General features: G+C 43.1%; 2 protein-coding genes across 2 annotated transcripts; one reads left to right on the forward strand and one right to left on the reverse strand.

The window, feature by feature from the left end:
• Positions 1–1,180: 1,180 nt before the first annotated feature.
• bcl2l12 (BCL2 like 12) lies at positions 1,181–7,426 on the forward strand (the record flags this gene model as incomplete). Its single annotated transcript, XM_080523043.1, has 8 exons — positions 1,181–1,327; positions 1,589–1,626; positions 1,858–1,919; positions 2,143–2,148; positions 3,075–3,203; positions 3,920–3,993; positions 4,383–4,643; positions 7,412–7,426. 8 exons carry the CDS (start codon positions 1,181–1,183, stop codon positions 7,424–7,426), a joined length of 732 nt encoding a protein of 243 aa, XP_080379169.1.
• On the reverse strand, positions 7,422–19,478 carry tspan4b (tetraspanin 4b; the record flags this gene model as incomplete). The annotated part of the gene is made up of 7 exons (XM_080522581.1): positions 7,422–7,557; positions 12,444–12,527; positions 15,902–16,015; positions 16,872–16,967; positions 17,332–17,406; positions 17,744–17,935; positions 19,410–19,478. The coding sequence occupies 7 exons, from the start codon at positions 19,476–19,478 to the stop codon at positions 7,489–7,491; spliced, it is 699 nt and encodes a 232-aa protein (XP_080378707.1). The 3' UTR covers positions 7,422–7,488.
• Positions 19,479–20,000: the final 522 nt, after the last annotated feature.

Consider the following 20,000-nt stretch of genomic DNA (forward strand, 5'->3'; position numbering starts at 1 on the left):
ATTTCCAGAGCGTATTTACGAACGAAGCCATGATCTGATAACTATAAAGATAGCACACTCCGCATTCCATGACTTGGCTGGCCTGGGCGGCACTGGGCTGGAATGACTCACTCACGCACAAAGACAGAGAGATCAGCCTATTAGTGACTTTAACCATTAGTCCACCATGGGCAACATAAACTATTTTTAAAGCGCAAAAAAAATCCTTCATTACAAGATCCTGTCTATTTCCCTGGTATCAATTCCTACTACCGCAATTCCTGGAGAGTCCTGTATTACTGTTTACCCTGTGAACATGTCCAGACCTAGCCTCTCTGTGGTTTCCAGTTTCCTCATGGTATTGTTAAGTTGGAAGACAAAAGTGAGTGAGTTTGTTGACTCATCAGCTTTTGCCACGCCATAAGAAATGATCTTATTTTGAACACTTCTGATAGGGCTGGGGGGAGGTTATGCAGCCTGGTAGGTACTAGAATTAGGCTATATTGTACGAAGTAGCTGGGCTACAACTCTCTCAAGATCATGTTGTCATGTTACTGTAAGTGCAATATTTCTGTCTCAGCCACATTCCCTTCCTCTAAAACCCTGCTTCTGTATGCCTGTGTTTGAGTGTAGGCCTATATGGACTTATTACGGGTAGGAATTTGGGAGACATTGCTGTGTGTAGAATGATTGAAATGCGGATAGACTGGATTTTCAAGAGTGGGACTAGTGAACCCTGTCGTGGCTTTGCAAACCCACCAGACGCCAGTTAGCTTCTCTGGTGATGAGGGACTATGCATAACAATTGTTGTCATTTGTGAAAACCAATATGTACACAAATACCATCAAATAAAAGCTGACAATCTCTTTGTTTAACCTCATATTAATTGATTTAAAATCCAAACTTTTGGAGCGTAGAGCCAAAACAAAGAAAAATGCTTCACTGTCCGATTACTTATGCAGGGCCGTGTATATTTTGTTTTTAGGAAATTATTCTGTTACTAAAAACCCACAGAAGTGTAAGATATTTTCTAAATGATTGCTTCTCATGAAAAGCAAAGATACTGGAACCTAACAAAAGTAAGAAGTATAGGCCTAGGTAACAGTGTTTGCCAAAGCTGTTGATCTGTAGGATAGTTATCAATTCATCAGTTGACACAAGAAATAGTAAAACCTCTCTCTGCCTCTTTCCCTGTCAGCGATGTCAGCAGATGCAATCTGTCCTCCCTCTCCCGCCCAATCTGTCTCCTCCACCTCTCTGGTGGAGATCAAGGCTGACACCCGTCTGGTGCTCAAAGCGTTTCTCCACCACTCTCTCTCCATATCTCCCGGAGAGCGACCAGGCAGGGTTGGGGGAGGTTATCGAGAACAAAACAAATACAGGTAAATCAGCCCTAGCCCTCTCACTCCTCTCATGCATAACCTGACCTGTCATCTCTGTTAGACCTCCCATCCCCATTACACCCTTTCATGTCCCTCTTCCTCTCATCCCTTTGACACCACTCATCCTGTTCATATCTTTCATCTACACCAATCATCCTGTTCATATCTTTCATCTACTCCTCTCATTCCTGTTACACTTCTCATCCCTGTCACCTCTCACCTTTAGGCTGAATATCCCCGCTACTCTCAAAACGGCACTCAACCGTAACCTTTCCATTTAAAGTATAAAAACAAACAGACGGTCAATTTAACAGCGATGGCCTTTTTGTCCCGTGACTCACTGCTGTGCTCGTGTGCCCGTGGAATGGCTCGAAATGTTTTTAAGTCTTCCTTTGATAATAACACTTGATTGAATGTGTATTGTTTATATACAAGCTTGACTTCTTCTCTTTCCCCCTCCCTCACATTACTCCTCCCTCTTTCTCTTCTCCGTAGTGCTAGTGTGAAGGACACCCAGAGAAGGCCGAAGGACAGGCAGGACTCTCAGGATGAAGAGAGTTCAGGAGACGAGAAGAAAACCACGTTTAAGGGCTTAATAAAAAGACTTCAACCCAGCATACAGCGCCCGGCAAAAGACCCCGTTTCTGACCAGTCCCAAAATGGGTCTTTGGAGAAAGACAACCGGCCAAAGGGAGCCAGCCTGTCACGAGTCACCGTGGTAATAATCCTTCTCCATGATGTACACCCAATGTATATGTCTGTTTGTCCTTTCCTCTCCAGCTAGAGGTGAGCATAGTTCTTAAAGTATACTGTATTCTGCATCATCGTTAGCAATGCTTTATCGGGACAGGAGAGAAGAAGTTGGACCCCCCTGAGGCCAGATGGATTGTGATGCGTTTTGAAACGGTTGCTTTGTAGTGTTTGAGTATCACGTCAACTGTATTACTAACGTTAGTCATATTCCTTTACCGTCACCACAGGAAGAAGCTGCGTCTCCCTCCTCCACATCGGGGGAAGAAGGGAGCCAGAGGAAACAGCAGAAGAAGAAGAAGAAGACAATGAAGAAACTGAAGACTCAGTTATCCTCTATCTTCAAAAAGAAGGAGAAGGAGAAGGAGAAAGAGAAGGATGAGCCCCGTCCTCTGAGGCCAACCACGCTGCCAATCAACGAAGGGCCGGAGCCTGAGGCCCCACTCGTCTCTCCCAGTAAGCATGCAGTAATAACCTGACATGTAGTAATAACCTGACATGTAGTAATAACCTGACATGTAGTAATAATCTGACATGTAGTAATAATCTGACATGTAGTAATAATCTGACATGTAGTAATAATCTGACATGTAGTAATAACATGACATGTAGTAATAATCTGACATGTAGTAATAACATGACATGTAGTAATAACCTGACATGTAGTAATAACCTGACATAATAACCACCATGTAGTAATAACCTGACATGTAGTAATAACCTGACATGTAACCTGTTTCAAAATCTTGATTTGGAAGGCATTTTGGGATTGATTTGTTACCATCTCAAAAACGATGAACTAGGAAATCCTCCAGTGGTGTGGATGTTGGACGTACAGCGCGTGTTCATTATCTGCTCTTGAGTTAGCTGGCTGACTTAGTGATTCCCCAGCTCTCCAGGACTGAGGTTGGCCAGCCGTGGTATAGAACCATGAGTGTATGTTCATGGTGTTCTCTTCGTAGCGCGTCCGCCTGAGTTCTATGAGGAGCTGGCTGAGACCCTGGGCAAGATCGCACAGAAGTCCCACAGTATGAAGAGATCCAGCCCCCACCACCTCAGCCCCGCGGCCTCCCCGGTCCAACCTCCCCCAGGTCAGAACACTGCATAGAACACACACACACACACACACACACACACACACACACACACACACACACACAATTTTTTTCTTTCCTAGCACCAGGGGAGCCACCCCTCCCAAATTTCGTTGTTTGGTACCTGTACTATAGCAATGACAATAAAGACCATTCATTCACACACACACACACACACACACACACACACACACACACACACACACACACACACACACACACACACACACACACACACACACACACACACACACACACACACATACACAGCTACGGGATGTAAACATATTTTACAAACTTGAGAGTAGAGCCTGACTGATATTGGATTTTTGGGTCTAATGCCAATTTATGCAAAATGTATAAATAACCGATAACCTATATCTGCCCATATATATTTACTGTATATCTACAGTATATTTTTACAGAGCTACTTTTCATCACAGTTTTCATAAGAAAACAATGGCAAAAAGCTCTTAATGCTGAAAAAACAAACATCCATATCTCAATAATGATTTCCATTGATAAATAGAGCAACATTTATGTATTGTATGTGCAGTTACTGAAATGCTATATATCTGTCAGGCTCTACTTGACAGTGACATGTTAACACTGGAAAAACACACACAATCACTGAAATCTCTTCAATTGGAATTTATTTTCACTTTCTGAATGGATGGAATGGAATTGAGCCCAACCCTGCTTCTCTCTTCCAGCCAGTGACAAAGAGGCTTTGGTCCAGCAGCTGGTCCAGATCATCTCCATGGAGGGGGACCTCATGAACCACAAGGTAAGGCTTCTGCTAGCAGGGTTCCTGCTATTGCACAACATATTGTCAATAGTAGTATTTGTGTATTACTCATGCACGGTAGGCTAAACTAATTGGCTCCCAAACATGTTATGCTCATCTAAAACAATTGACATGCTCTGACCCACCCAACAGACAACGTCTGATGTCTCTCATCTCAGCCCAGTTTTAAAATATATGTTGCTTAATCGATATTGTTTCTGTGTGAATGAACATGGCTAAACAAGTTTCTACTAGTTTAACATGAAACAGTGTGAAGGGTGAGTCTGACCAGCCAGTCTAATTGCTCCCGGGAGGAGATGGAGTTGTGTTGAGTCTGACTGAGTCCCAACTTGTCCTGTCCTGCTGTCTCCTGCCACCTGCACCTCCAGATCCAGTCTGACTCCTTCCTGCGCTCCTCGCTGACCCGCCTCTCCTACCCGTCCTTCGCCAAGCTGCTGGACACCTTCGCCAGCCAGGAGGCCCAGGCCCCGCCCCTGCTGCCCCCGGCCAGCCCCACGCTGCGGAACCTGGCGGTCACCATGGAGGTGTCGCGGCGCGTGGTCACGGCAACGGGCACCCAGCGCATGCAGGGCTACGCAGAGCGCTACATGGAGAACTTCGCCCCCTGGGTTAAGAGCCAGGGGGGATGGGTGGGTTCATACACATGCACATCTGTTTATTATTATTATTATTATTATTATTGTTGTTGTTATTATTATTTATTGGTGTTCATTTGGATCCTCATTAATTGTTACCTACTGGAAGCAACAACTGGGGGGTAATTCCATCAATGTCGCTAAAGGACAATCCAGGCTTATTTTGATCAATCCTGCAAGACTTTTCCTAAAGGATCTTCCTTTAGTGACGTTGATAGAATACCCCCCTGCTGTATCAGGGGTCCATTTTAAAAACAAAGTACTAGATTTCAAAATGACTATGACCTTACTACAGTAACTCACTCAAATACAACCTCTGCATTTGATTCTGATGTGCTTTGACACAAAACCCAGGAAGTATTCCAGGAAGTAAATAATAATCATGTAATTAGGATACATCGGGCCGGTTTTTCCAGACAAGGCTTAAGACCAGGCCTAGACTAAAAAGCATCCTCGATGGAGATTTTCCATTGTAAGTGTGATTTAATCCTTTAAATTTAAACCGGCCCATAAAGTGCTGCTTTAAGATGGGCGCCTGTTTTTTAACTTGTTTTGGACCTATGATTTACATGAGTAAATGGAGTACTTAGTACTTATGGAGGGCACAAGTATGTTCACTGTAGGAGGCATTTCTAATATATAACCACAAGAGGGCAGAACTCATTGGCCACAGTGGGTTTTCAACCTCCCCCACCCCCATTTTTATCATATCATTCTTTTTTTCCTCTTTCTCCAGGAGGGAATCGCACAATTGGAGGAGATTCTGGAATATGACTGACAACTCCATGACTTCAGTCTCTGACTCTACTCTCTGGAGCAGTGATATGTCTACTCTCTGGAGCAGTGATATGTCTACTCTCTGGAGCAGTGATATGTCTCTACTCTCTGGAGCAGTGATATGTCTACTCTCTGGAGCAGTGATATGTCTCTACTCTCTGGAGCAGTGATATGTCTACTCTCTGGAGCAGTGATATGTCTACTCTCTGGAGCAGTGATATGTCGACGGCCGGAATCGAACCGGGGACCCTGCGATTCCATGGCTGACGCCTTAGTGTGCTATGCCACCAAGCGCCCCAGTGAACCCTTTTTTTTTTTTTTTTACAATGAGCTTTTAACTGTGACCTCAGCCTTGAGCTAGAGAAAGACAGAGACAGACATGCACTACAGCCTTTCAGCACAACGGCACATGAACTGGGTTTGCAATTACTGTATTTAATGTCTGAGAATGATGTGTATTTTTTAAATTAACTTTTGTCAAAGTGTTTCTATGAATGTGTTTTTAAAAAAACAACAACATTGGATGTAATTGGTTTGTATGACTGCGTATTGATTCAAGACCAATAGTGTGTATGTTGTATGGTGGTATAGAGACTTATATATATATGGTGGTATATAGACTTAGAAGTCCAGCTGGATACACTGAAAAGTGTAAAACATGCATACTGTACAAACGTGCATATCCTTGTAAACAAAACAAATATGAAATAGGCACGTAAAGGCCAGTGTCCTACCCGACTCTAGATGTTTTGAAAATCTGCATCATCAACTTCATCATGTGTTCTCATTCCTTGATGGCTACAGATTTATCATGGCCATTTAGCACTATTTTAAATCTAGAATCCATGTACTGGACATTTAAGTAATCCATTTTGGTTCACCACTTAAAAAGAGCACAATTAGTAACTCTACAATCATCTAGTATAGTTTCCAAAATAAGAAAATACAGGTTCCCGTCATTGTTAAAGTGAAAACATACAGTACTTACAGAACCTAATTTGAACAATTTGGAATACAGGTTTATTTTGAATATGTAAACTGTTACCACATGCATTATCATAGATTTATGCGTTGTTAAGAGTATTTTACAATATGTGCAAGTTCACATCAACCACCACTCCACATGCATACAAATTACAATAATTGATTCTTTTTTTTATTTTATTTTTCTTTCGTAAGGCTCAAGTTTAAACTCAGTTTATACTTCAAAGATACTCTATTTCCAACAAAACTATCTCACTGAAGAGAGGTTGTTCTGGGGGCATTGGAGCGAGTGCTTGACAATTTCATAAAACTTTATTTTTTTTATATACTTCCGAACAGTAAAATGGTTTGAGTAGATTAACATACAGTACATATGTATTCTCAATAGTTTTCAATAACCTCTCTTCTTTGTAAGTCAGTCACTTCTTATCAGTGGCCACAAAGCAGAGACCACAGCAGGATACCATTTACAGGTAGGAGTACAGGTACACACTGCAACTGTCCTATAGATGCTTTGCAGAAGGTCATGAACAAGTAGTTGCTAAAAAACTAAATCAACCCCTAACCCCTTTTGGGTGGTAGCGGGGGAAACAGCGGAAGCCAAGTCTTGGGCTTATTCTGAATTTCAATGGAGAGAGACTATCCATTTCACTGCTGGAAACCCAGCCCATAATGTATATAAAGTATAGACAGACAGGATTGGAAAGGTGTTAGCAATAGTGGGCATGGGTAAGAGACTAGTCTGAGAATAATGGTGGCCATATTTCACCCAGCCTGATAAAGGGAAAGGTGGAACTAGAACAACATCACTAATAGCTATCCAATCCTCTACCAGAGTGCCAAGGGTTGAGGCTAGCTGCTGACATGGAACAGGGCCCAGTAAATGTTTTTAGTGCAGTGTATTGGCCTACTCCACCACTCTACCCTGATCCTCTGTCATTCTCCTCCCCTTCAACCTCTCTGAATCCCCCCCCCCCCCCAGCTTGTGTCTCTGATCTCAGGCCAGTCCAGAATAAGCCCTCACATTCAGAAGCTCTGTCGTTTAGGTCCTGGCGATCTGTGAGTGGCAGGTTTAGGGTCAGTCTAGGTACTTCTCAGCACGCAGGATTTGGCAATACATCAGTAGAGAGAAAGCCAGGGCCAAAATCTGAAAATGGCAAGAAAAAAAATGTGTATGTTAAAGTTTACTCATGGCCACAATACACTGTACAATAGATAAAAACACACATGCAGTGTAGGGGAAGGTACTCTTAAAATGTGTTTTAACTAAATTACCAATTACTTTACAAGGGAAGAAGTTGGACTACACTAAAGCTAGTAGAAATATACTTTGTCTAAAGCTACTTTGAAAAAGTAGTTCCACTACATCAAAACGACTTTGTCCAACACAAGACCTGCCAGTTAAAGGATGACTAGTTGTGGCCTGGGGTGGTCCAGTGGTCTAGCACCATGGTCTACAGTGCACATGTACGCCCGTGTTGGCATGGGTTCGAATCCGGCCCATGCCCTGCTGACATGCCCTCTCTCACTTCTTCTCCTTACTTTCCTGTCTGTCTTCACTGTATCTGTCCAATAAAATGAAAAATATGAGTGGGACTGCCCCACTCAGAAAAAATAATAATAAAAGATGACTAGTACATATAACAGAAACTGAAAGGAGTGACAGTACAGTATTTCGCTACATGGAAAAGAAAAGTAGTTTAACTACAGAACCCTACTATGATTAGAATTGATTTGAACTACCGCCAAGCTACAGCAAAATGTAGTTCAACTAATAGTTGAGCTACATGTAGTGGAGCTACTCCCTGACACTGCACATTGTACAACAATAAGAATGTGACATTGAAAAGAAAACGAATTTAAGGTCTGAATAGGACAGGTCAGTGAGACAGGTACTGTTATGTGAGTGATGTAATTGTTACCTGAAATTTAAATGTGAAAGTCAAGTGGGGATATAGTCAACTTATATGAGTGAAATGAAACATCTTTCTACGACATGTACTAGTGTATATGGATGTTCAGGGTCTGAGCCTTATACTGATCGAGAGACATTTAAGTATTACATTTAAGTAATTTTGCACTCCACATCTGTCCAAATGTTTAGATGATTCATGGTATTATTAACTCTCTCTATATACAGCATATAGACACACACACACAGTGCCCTGCCACAGTGAAGCATTGTTTTCTTTTTTCGACACTATACTACAAAAGATTAGATTTGAAATCAAACACTTATTATGCCATTATGTTGTAAATGTTGGTTTCACCATTCAACACAATTACACATCGAAAGTAATGGGACAGATTCATACCTATAATGTCTAAATATATGTTTATTATTTGATCGACAATCCTTTGCATGCAATTACTGCCTGAAGTCTGTGACCCATTGACCCCCACCAGACACTGGGTATCTTCTCTGGTGATGCTCTGCCAGGCCTGTACTGCAGCCATCTTCAGTTGTTGGTTGTTTTGAGGTTGTTTTGCCGAAAATCTTATCATCAGGAAATTAAATGCATATTCAATTGGATTTAAATCTGAAGATTGACTTGGCAAGTCAAGACATTTCCACTTTTTTTTTGCCTGAAAAACTCCCTAGTTGCTATGGCAGTATGTTTTGGGTTATAAGACCATTCATTCATTCATTCATATTGTCTTACTGTATGATGAAGCTCCACTCAAGCAGACAATATTTTTCTGTACACTTCAGAATATATTATGTTGCTGCCGTCAGCAGTTACAGAATCAATTAACACAAGTTAGTTTTCGTGGCAGCTATACATGCCCAAACCATAACACCCCCTCCTACATGTTTTCCAGATGAGGTGGTATGCTGTCTTGGGCAGATACGTTTTTTCTTTTTTAACTTTCCTATGGCAATCACTATGGAACATGATGACTTTCATCTTATCCACAAGACCTTTTCCAGACTTCTTCTTCTTCGTCGTCTTTTTTATAAAAAATGGAACCTTACAGTAATTTTTGAGGATAACTAGTGGTTTGCACCTTGCAGTGAAGCTTCTGTAGTTCAGCTTGGTGACTTATACTGTGGATGGTAGTCTGACACATTCACACCTGCTTCCTACTTCCTGATCTATGGGACAGTTATTTTGGGGGCTTTTCTTAATCATGGTGAGCATTGTTCGGTCATCCTCTGTAGAAGTGTTCCTCGGCCTACCAGCCCATTTGCGATGGCTAAGCTCACCAGTGCTTTCTTCTTCTTTTTAAATAGTTCCAAACTGTGGAATTTTGCGACTCTACGGTTTTGGCTATATTTAAGATTTTTCAGTCTAATAATGGCTTCCTTTGGTCCTTATGTTGACAAATAGCAGACTCCAAGGTCAAATGGACTAGGACTAGAATCAATGCTAGACATTGACAGCTCTCTTATGCCTACACAAATGATGTGACAGAACACACAACTAAACTGAAACACTTGTCAAGCCAAATGTCCAAATACTTGTTGCACCCTGTATGGAGCCAAAAGAAGGAAAAAATGCTTCACTTTCCCATTACTTACGCAGAGCACTGTACAAATTGATGTATCTGATATATCGTGAGCTTAGAATTATAAGGTTCTATCTCTGTTTAGGGCAGTTCAGAGATATTGAGCGTCAAAGTTTTTACATTCCATTATGTTTTGTGAGATAGAACCTTTGTATTTTATTCATTACTAACTCAAAAATCTCATCATTTAAAAAATAATACCACACAGGCATTAAACACCTAATGGATCAGATTATGTAAAAAACTCAATTTTGACAAAAATGGAGATAGAACCTTATAATTCTAACGTCACGATATGCGGATATCTAGTATCTGTTACCTGGACAATGCCGATACAGACTCCAAACACCAGGGGCCTCATTTATAGAAAGTACTCAGATCAAATGTATTTGTGTCGTACGTAGAAAACCACGTCAACGTAGTGATTTATACAATTTCAACGTGAGTCAATTTGACCGTGGAAACGATCGTAGCTCTATGTCGAGTATTGACCTTGCGTACGCACATTACCTACTGGTTATGCAGAGTTATTACAGGCATGTGAGCCGCACTGCCTAGTGTAATTCATGCAAGTGGCTCGTAATAACATTTACGATGTTGTTATCAGCCGAGAAAATGAGTTTAATTCAATATTTAAAAGGAACTGATGTTTATGATTGTATTTCAGTCTTCCTTTATATCCCTCCGGAGCTGTCTATCTCCCCTTCAACATGCCTAGTGCGTTCCACAACGGACCTTGCCCGGCCACGCGCTAAATTATACTGGATTTTCTCCGGTGTCTGGGAGTGAGCAGCCATATAAGAATAAGACCACCTGATAAGAATAAGACCATTATATTATTACAGTATAAGCAGCACTCGAGTTGAGGGGGGATGGCATCCCCCCAGAAATAAAAACAGTCAAAATCGCCCCCCTCTTTCGTCCCCCTCTTTCCATACTTTATGTCATTTTATCAATGAACGTGATATTACTGCTATTTCAAGGTGCGAGGGGGCACACACACATGCAATGACATTTTTACCAAGTTACTGACACTGAAGTCACTGACGCTGAGGGGATGCTAAAATTGTCCTCATATGATAAAATCCACCACCTCCCCTGATTTTCTTTTACAACTTGAGTACTGAGTATAAGCATGTGCCTGGTTAGTTGTCATGATCAAACGTTACAAATGCAACTTACCGGGAAGCCACCCTTCTCTGCCCGCTCCCGCTTCCAGACGAACGCCTACCCTATATTATAGCACTTGTCTTAATTCAGCCGCTATAATTGAGCCGCTATCACAGGGCGTTAATACAAACCTCATTCATCTGCGTTCATTTTACCTGCGTTGGTATTTATAGAAGGAAGCACGTACGCAACTTTAAACCATCTCAGCCCGTTTTATAAATAATGCTTACGTCCGTTTAGAAAAATGTGCTTACGTGAAAGTCAAAGATGACGTTCAAGTACTTTTTTATAAATGAGGCCCCAGGACTGAGGATATCTAGTATCTGTTACCTGGACAATGCCGATACAGACTCCAAACACCAGGGGCCTCATTCATAAACAAGTACTTGAACGTCATCTTTGACTTTGACGTAAGCACATTTTTCTAAACCGTCGTAAGCATCATTTATAAAACGAGCTGAGATGATTTCAACTTGCGTACGTGCTTCATTCTATAAATACCAAACGTACTTGGAATTGAACGCAGGTGAATGAGGTTTGTATTAACGCCCTGTGATAGCGGCTCAATTATAGCGGCTGAATGAAGCCAAGTGCTATAATATAATATAATACAGACAGTACATAATATACATAATATATACTGTATAATATTATTATATATTATGTACTGTATATACTGTATAATATTATTATATATTATGTACTGTCTAAACTCCCAGACACCGGAGAAACTCCAGTATAATTTAGCGCATGGCCGGGCAAGGTCTGTTGTGGAGCGCACTAATTTTAATTAATAATTTTCCCATTTAGCAGACGCTTTTATCCAAAGCGACTTACAATTACGAATTACAGGGACATTCCCCCTGGAGTAACTGAGGGCTAAGTGCCTTACCCAAGGGCACACTAGTAGTGGTGTGGTTTCAGGCGGGATTTGAACTCACAACCTTCCGATCACAAGTCCAACTCACTATCCACTAGACCACCACTACCCCCGCACTAGGCATGTTGAAGGGGAGATAGGCAACTCAGGAGGGATATAAAGGAAGACTGAAATACAATCATAAACATAAGTTCCCTTTAAATCTTGAATTAAACTCATTTTCTCGGCAGATAACAACATCGTTAATTTTATTACGAGCCACTTAAACTTCGCATGAATTACAGTAGGCAACGTTTTTCCAGTGCGGCTCACATGCCTGTAATAACTCCGCATAACCAGTAGGTAATGTGCGTAAGCAAATGAATACTCGACGTAGAGCTACGATCGTTTCCACGGTCAAATTGATCACGTTACCTGGACGATGCCGATACAGACTCCAAACACCAGGACTGAAGATATCTAGTATCTGTTACCTGGACGATGCCGATACAGACTCCAAACACCAGGACTGACGGGATGTTGTCCAGGAGCCACTGCCTGGCCTTCTGATAACACGGCTGAGAGGGGGGGAAAGAGAGGGGGGGAAAGAGAGAGGGAGGAAAGAGAGAGGGAGGAAAGAGAGGGAGGAAAAAGAGAGGGAGGAATGAGAGAGGGAGGAAAGAGAGAGGGAGGAAAGAGAGAGGGAGGAAAGAGAGAGGGAGGAAAGAGAGAGGGAGGAAAGGACGGAAGGCAGGAAAGGAGAAAGGACACAGGAGTGAGAAAGGGAGAAAAGATTCAGGTGCAGGGGGTGAGGGAGGGAAAGAGAGGGAAAAGATGGAGGAATTTAGGGAGGGGGGAGAGGTAGATTGAGCAGAGCAGAGAAGGATAGTTAAGATGGTGGGAGGAAGATGGGAATAGAGGAAAGTTAAGGTAAGTTGAAGGTGAGAAATGGGTGTTCTAGTCAGGGGATTAACCGTCTGTCTGTCAGGCAAACTGCAACTAGTAGGCTACAGTACTAGTATAACATAACATCTAATAATAATAATGTTAATAATAATAATAATAACAATAATAATAATAATGATATTAATAATAATAGTAATAATAATAACAATAATAATAATAATATTACATTAGATTCTCTGTGCAGTATAGGCCACTATATAGCCGAATCACTCTATCACTTTTTATCTAACCTGGACGATCATCAAAATTAAAATGTTGTGACGATGAACCGAATAGTCCAACTGGAACATTATATTTCAGAACACAATTTTTCTAGTGACATGCACACTGTAGAAATTCAATTTAATATGGCCATATTAAAATGAAACTAACTGCTTGGTATATTTTCAATAGCTAGGCAGATTAGGAGCTTCTCATGAATAATAATGAGAATAATGAGCATGAGGACCTGGAACAGTACACGTCGTCGGTTCTGAACCACATAGTGAACTGCACCAACTCAGTCACCGTGGACAAACGGGTCCGGGTCTACCCCAACACGAAGCCATGGATGACTGGGAAGGTCCAAAAACTGATAAATGAGAGGGACAACGCCTTCTTCGCAGGGAAGCGCACACCGCTGTACAGCTCCACCAGGGCCAACCTAAAGCGCGGCATCAAAGCGGCCAAGGCAGAGCACAGAGAGAAGATTGAGGAATGCCTCATGAGCAACGACTCCAGGCGGATGTGGCAGGGGGTTCAGCAGATGACAAACTTCAGAGCCAACAGGCTCACAGCCGCAGAGGACGACCCCCTGCTGGCGGGAAAGCTGAACACCTTCTACGCCCGGTTCGACGAGGGGCGAACGGAGGTAACCACAACACAAACACCACTCTCTCCAGCTCTCAGCAGCCTCACCCTCACAGAGCATGAGGTGAGACGCGTACTGAAGGCGGTGGACCCCAGGAAAGCCTCGGGGCCGGATGGCGTCCTGGGACGGGTGCTGAGAGACTGCGCCGACCAGCTGGCCGGGGTTTTCACCAACATCTTTAACCAGTCCCTGTCCCAGGCCACCGTCCCACCCTGCCTGAAAACCTCAACTATCATCCCAGTCCCGAAGAAAAGCACGGTGAGCTGCCTAAACGACTACCGCCCGGTGGCACTCACACCAATCATCATGAAGTGCTTCGAGAAACTAGTCCGGGCCCACATACTCACACGCCTCCCGCCCAACCTGGATCCATACCAGTTCGCCTACAGAGCCCACAGGTCCACAGAGGACGCCATAGCGACGACTCTCCACGCCACTCTATCCCACCTGGAGAGGGGAAACAGCTACGCGAGACTGCTCTTCGTGGACTTCAGCTCCGCCTTCAACACCATCCTTCCAGACAGGCTAGTGACCAAACTACTAGACCTGGGTCTATCACACTCTATATGTGCGTGGATCAAGGACTTCCTGACCGACCGCCCCCAGAGGGTGCGGGTGGGCCCCCACACCTCCACAGCCCTCAGCCTCAGCACTGGGTCACCCCAGGGCTGCGTGCTAAGCCCCATCCTCTACAACTTCTACACCCACGACTTCACCCCCGTCCACCCCAGCAACTACATCGTAAAGTTTGCAGACGACACCACCGTGGTGGGATGTATCTCGGGGGGGGACGAGGCGGCGTACAGGGATGAGGTAGAGCAACTGAGCAAGCTGTGCAAGGTTAACAACCTGCTGCTAAACAAGTCAAAGACCCAGGAATTCATCGTAGACTTCAGGAGGAAAAAGTCCGAGATCCAGCCCCTGCTCATCGACGGAGAGAGCGTGGAGAGAGTCTCAACCCTCCGATTCCTGGGACACAACATGCGGGATGACCTGGCCTGGAAGGACAACACTAAAGGCACCATCAAGAGGGCACAACAGCGGCTATACACCCTGAGATGCCTCAGGAAACAACACAACAAGCAGGAGATACTGGTGGCCTTCTACCACGGCGCAGTGGAGAGCATCCTCACCTTCGGCATCTCCAACTGGTTCCACAGCTGCACAACAGCGGAGAGAAACGAGCTACAGAGAGTCGTGAGAACAGCACAGAAGATCACCGGCGCCCCCCTCCCCTCTCTGGAGGAGCTGTACAACACACGCTGTCTCAGGAGGGCCTCCAAGATCTCCAGGGACCCGACCCACCCTGGGCACGTACACTTTGTCAAGCTGCCCTCGAACAGGAGGTACAGGACCCCGGCCGCTAAGACAAACAGACTGAAGGACTGCTTCTACCACAGGGCCGTCAAGGCCCTGAACACAGAAAAGGCCTAAGTTCTGGGCCCAGGACAGTCCGGACGGATTGTATGGCAGCTAGTGCTGAGGCACAAACATGTACATTTTCAAGCCTGCAAACTGTGACACTTTAAAATAATGTGAAAAAATACTCTTTTGTGCAATATGACAACCCTAGTTGACTATCTGTGCAGTATAGTACAGTGGATTGTGTACATAGCCTTTATTGATGTAAACCAGCTCCTTACCTTCTTGTGATTTTATGCATCTATGCTTTTTCTAAAAATGTGTTTTCTTTTTCCTTTCCTAACACCAGGGGAGCCACCCCTCCTAAATTTCGTTGTTTGGTACCTGTACTGTAGCAATGACAAATAAAGTCCATTCCATTCCATTCCATTCCATTCCATAATAAAAAGGGATTTGCACAGAATCGGATTTATAACTACAGATGTCTAAGATGTGTACACACACACATACACACACACACACACACACACACACACGCACGCACGCACGCACACACACACACACACACACACACACACACACACACACACACACACACACACACACACATACACACACACACTCACACTCACACTCACACTCACACTCACGCGTATGTGCACAAATGCATCTGGACAGAATCTGGATTTTTGTAAAGAGGCAGCTAGGCAACTGTGAAAGGTCTAGTTCACTCCCCCCGCCCCCCCCCCCCCCGTATTTGAGAAGTGGTCTGACCTCGCTCCATCCGTCATCACAGTGGTCCGTCCCACCGGAGCAGCACGACGAGGGGAGCGTTCCGTTGGTCACAACGTACCAATCTGTTTTGTTGGTCACGCCGCAGCACTTGAACTAAGAGGAAGTCAAATAGTATTGTGATCTCTCATTGGTCCCTATCTCTTTAACATATCCTTAAAACACACTACGTGAGTTTGCTTGACGTGTCTGGAGCAGCAACAGCACCTATCCTACTGATATCTGCATACTATGAATGTTTCAATACTTTTACAAACATAATTGCCAGGCATTCCAGGAGGTTTACAGAACACAAACACTCCTCATTAAGCACACGGTGACAGCAACAGCATAATATCATATCATATCATTATTATGGATGTACTAATCAGATCATAACTGCCAGCCAATCCTGGTCATTGAACGGTTTAGGAAACAAGAACAGTCACATTATGAATTGCAACTTAAAAGTTCAATGAAGCATTACTAAACCCTTAATAAAGCCTATATAGACTATAACTTATACATTAATTTCACAAGCACACTGATACTATATTAGGATATTACAACAGGTTCTTACATCTGGCATTTGGCCAAATGTTATTGGAGCATTATAGGCCTATAAAGGGTTTAAGGATAGCTTATGGCGGCTTCATCGTAAAACTGTTGGAGTATAGAGCTAAAAGAAGACTAAATGCGTCATCTTTCCAATACGTATGGAGCCCACTGTAGTTGTAAGTCTTTTAAAGTGTGATCTGGACGTCCATGAACAAATTCACAGTTCCCATATACAATATGCATAAGTCAACCCAGTGATATGCACATCTGCCAGACAATCCAGATGATTTAAAGCTCACTGAATCATCTTTAAACAGCATATTTTAACAGCATATTTAAACAGCATTTTTCAGTACCATATAAGGTGACTGACTAGACTAGTTGCGTCTCCTATCCACCATCCCCACCTCCTCACCATTTTCTGCGCATTATCCCATGAACTCTTCAGTCCCTTGTCTGTCTGGTAATCCTTCATTCCCTCCCTTAACTCGTCCTGTGCTATGGTGTCCAGCTGGAAAATAAGGGTGGGAAAGAGAGGGGGAAAGAGACAGAGAAGGTGTTGGCATAGACATGTTTGCAGCACATGAGTGTATAGGGGTGTATAGGGGTTCCATATAGATATTGTACTGGATTATCCAAAGGGGCATACCTTTCTGCACAGCCCACAAGTTACAAATGACAACAATTAAAAGGCAAGGTAAACAATTAATTAGCAAACTAAAATGACTGACCTGCCCCTTTGAAATGATCTGCTTGATTTTCTAAGACTTTGAAAAGCTGGCAAATCAACATTGGGGGTAAAATGACTTCGTACATAGTGGTATGCAGGCGTTCAAAAATATGTGTCTGACCTAATGATTAGATGGTACACTCACTTCATTGGGAAAGATATGTAGGACCAAGGTGAGGGTCACCTCTGTCAAAACCAGAAGCAGGAGGATAACAAAGAACTGTGGAGAGACAGAGGAGGGGAGTGGGAGAGATGGAGTTGGAGTTGGGGATGAGAAGATATATTGTGTGTGTGTGTGTGTGTGTGTGTGTGTACGTGTGTGTGTGTGTGTGTGTGTGTGTGTGTGTGTGTCTGTGTGTCTGTGTGTCTGTGTGTTTAATTTAAGTAAAAAAAACAAGGGGTCACGATGAAGGTTTTGTCAACAGTTGACAGTTTTGTCAACAGTTGACATATCAGTGAAGCGGGCCTTTGAGCACGTCATTTCGACCTATTTTTCATGCTTATTTCTCGACCACCTCGTGTGATGATGTCATCATGCTGTGTCCAGGAATCCTCACCGTCATCAGCAGACAGCGCTGCTCCTTCAGGGCGCCAAGGCAACCCAGAAAGCCTGTTACCATGGTGACTCCTCCGGCAACCAGCAGTAGATTGGCGGCAGAGAGGGAGGGGAAGGAGAGGGGTAGGGAGGAGAACTCGGCCTGGGTGAAGGATAGCCACACCCCAACTCCAAATAGACCACACCCACCCAGCTACAGACGACAGGAGACACAAAGGTGAGTCTTGGGGCGAGTCCAAATACAGTGGAATACCATGACAACTGAAATATCTGGAAACAAACATAACAAGCTTGTATGGAAAGTTCCATAGGAGAGACTGTAATATAGCTACTTAAGCTAGATTGTTCAACATGATCAAATATGTTTATCTGATATTCAACATGTGCGCTAACATGACCAGTCTCTAATATATCTTAAATTGTAGCCGATTTTCCAAAAAACGAATCTTCTAACTGTCGCAGTTTTACACACTGTGTCCGTTTCCAGGATAATGCCAAAGCAAAATAATGAAGATCCAATTCTATTTTGGTGGGACTACATTGAGCAGACACATTTTCATGTCCATTTTGCAGCACTGATCATGTGTTTGGGTGTCTCCAGTGACATTCAACTTTAAGAGTTGTCTACATCGTTTCTACATCGATGTTATTCCCTGATTTGAAAACGGGCTGGATAGGTTAGAGCAATATGATGAGAACTGATACACTAGTTACAGATGAGTGGAACCGAGCTAAGCTGAACCTAGCTGCACTGGGCTGGTCACACATCTGAAACAGTACAGGGAAGGACAATGTTGAAGGAAAGATATCCAAGCCAGTATAGTGTGATTTGGGTTGACCCTGTAGTGTGTAAAACCGCAGAGTGGGTTGAAATAGGAATTGTTTTCTTTTCATCTTCAAGTTCTTGAGGTGTACTTGATTTAGCTTGCCGACCGCAAAGGAACCAATGTTGTATAGTCTCAATGGAACCCATGATATAGTCCCAAAGGTGCAAACTCTCCCCGTTTTAGGTGTCAGGCAAGCTAACTGCATTGCATCTAATAGAAAAACAATCGAATGCTATTTCGACACCCAGGACCAAGCGTACCATTGAGTTGAACAGATGAAAGTAAGCATTTTCTCCCTACTATACGTACTTTCCTAACATTCTAAAACAAAATGAAAATAATATTTTGAAACAAGGACCGTAAGCTAGTTTTTTCTCTGTCTCTCTGTCCTTCAGTATCTTCCTATGTAAAGCTCAAATCTAGCAGGGCAGAATCATCGACTGCTTGACCTACATAAACTGAATATTTCTTGAGTGCATTTCCATATGTGCGTAGTGCCTACCAACTAGCATGTGGCCTTAGTTATTGGAGACTATTTTTATGTGTCTTGGTGGCGCCAAGTCTCTTGATAAAGTGTGTTTCCACTCTGCGGGTCTTGGCCATTGTGGGTTGGCTTATTCTGATATCTTATTGGAAAGCTCTGTTCTCATTTATCTGTGGTCTCGTGTTTCAGTATGTTAACAAGAACTGAACCACAACAAGATCAGAACAGAACTAGAAGAAGACAAGAAGAAGACTAGAATGGAAACAACTAGCACGAGTACACGACCAGGAATTGGGACATAACAAAGGCAGGACATTGAATGGTACCAAGGTGGAACAATGTGGAAAGTTACTGACCCAGAATATGAGGTTGAAGACAAACATGAGATATTTGACACAGCACAGGCACCTCCGAGATACCGACATCCTGAGAGAGAGAGAGAGAGAGAGAGAGAGAGAGAGAGAGAGAGAGAGAGAGAGAGAGAGAGAGAGAGAGAGAGAGAGAGAGAGAGAGATTGATGTTACATGTAATATTAGTATTATACACATTTTAAACTTCAACTAAAAAACTCTTTCCCTTGACAAGTGGGGGGTGGTGACAGCCAACAAAACCCCCCAAAACAATTAGTATATATACAATATAACTAACTAAATGCTGTAAAACAATGCAACTAATAATTATACTATCATGTAGGTGCTTTATTGGGACCACAAGGTGACTTTTCCTTCTACCCTCTACCCATTGGAAATAGCGCTATAGCGCTATAGAGTCACGCAGTGCCCTGCGTAAGTAATAGGACAGTGAAGCATTTAAAAATATATATTTTCATTCTACTATTCTACATACTTCAAATGTTTGGAATTTAAATCAAACGTAAAATATTTGTTATACATACTATTTCTGGGCACCAAAAGGAGAAATGTCTTGACAGGTGTTTCTGGTAAGTC

Source organism: Nansenia antarctica, assembly GCF_963989245.1.
Source record: "Nansenia antarctica genome assembly, chromosome: 2".
NCBI lineage: Eukaryota > Metazoa > Chordata > Actinopteri > Argentiniformes > Microstomatidae > Nansenia > Nansenia antarctica.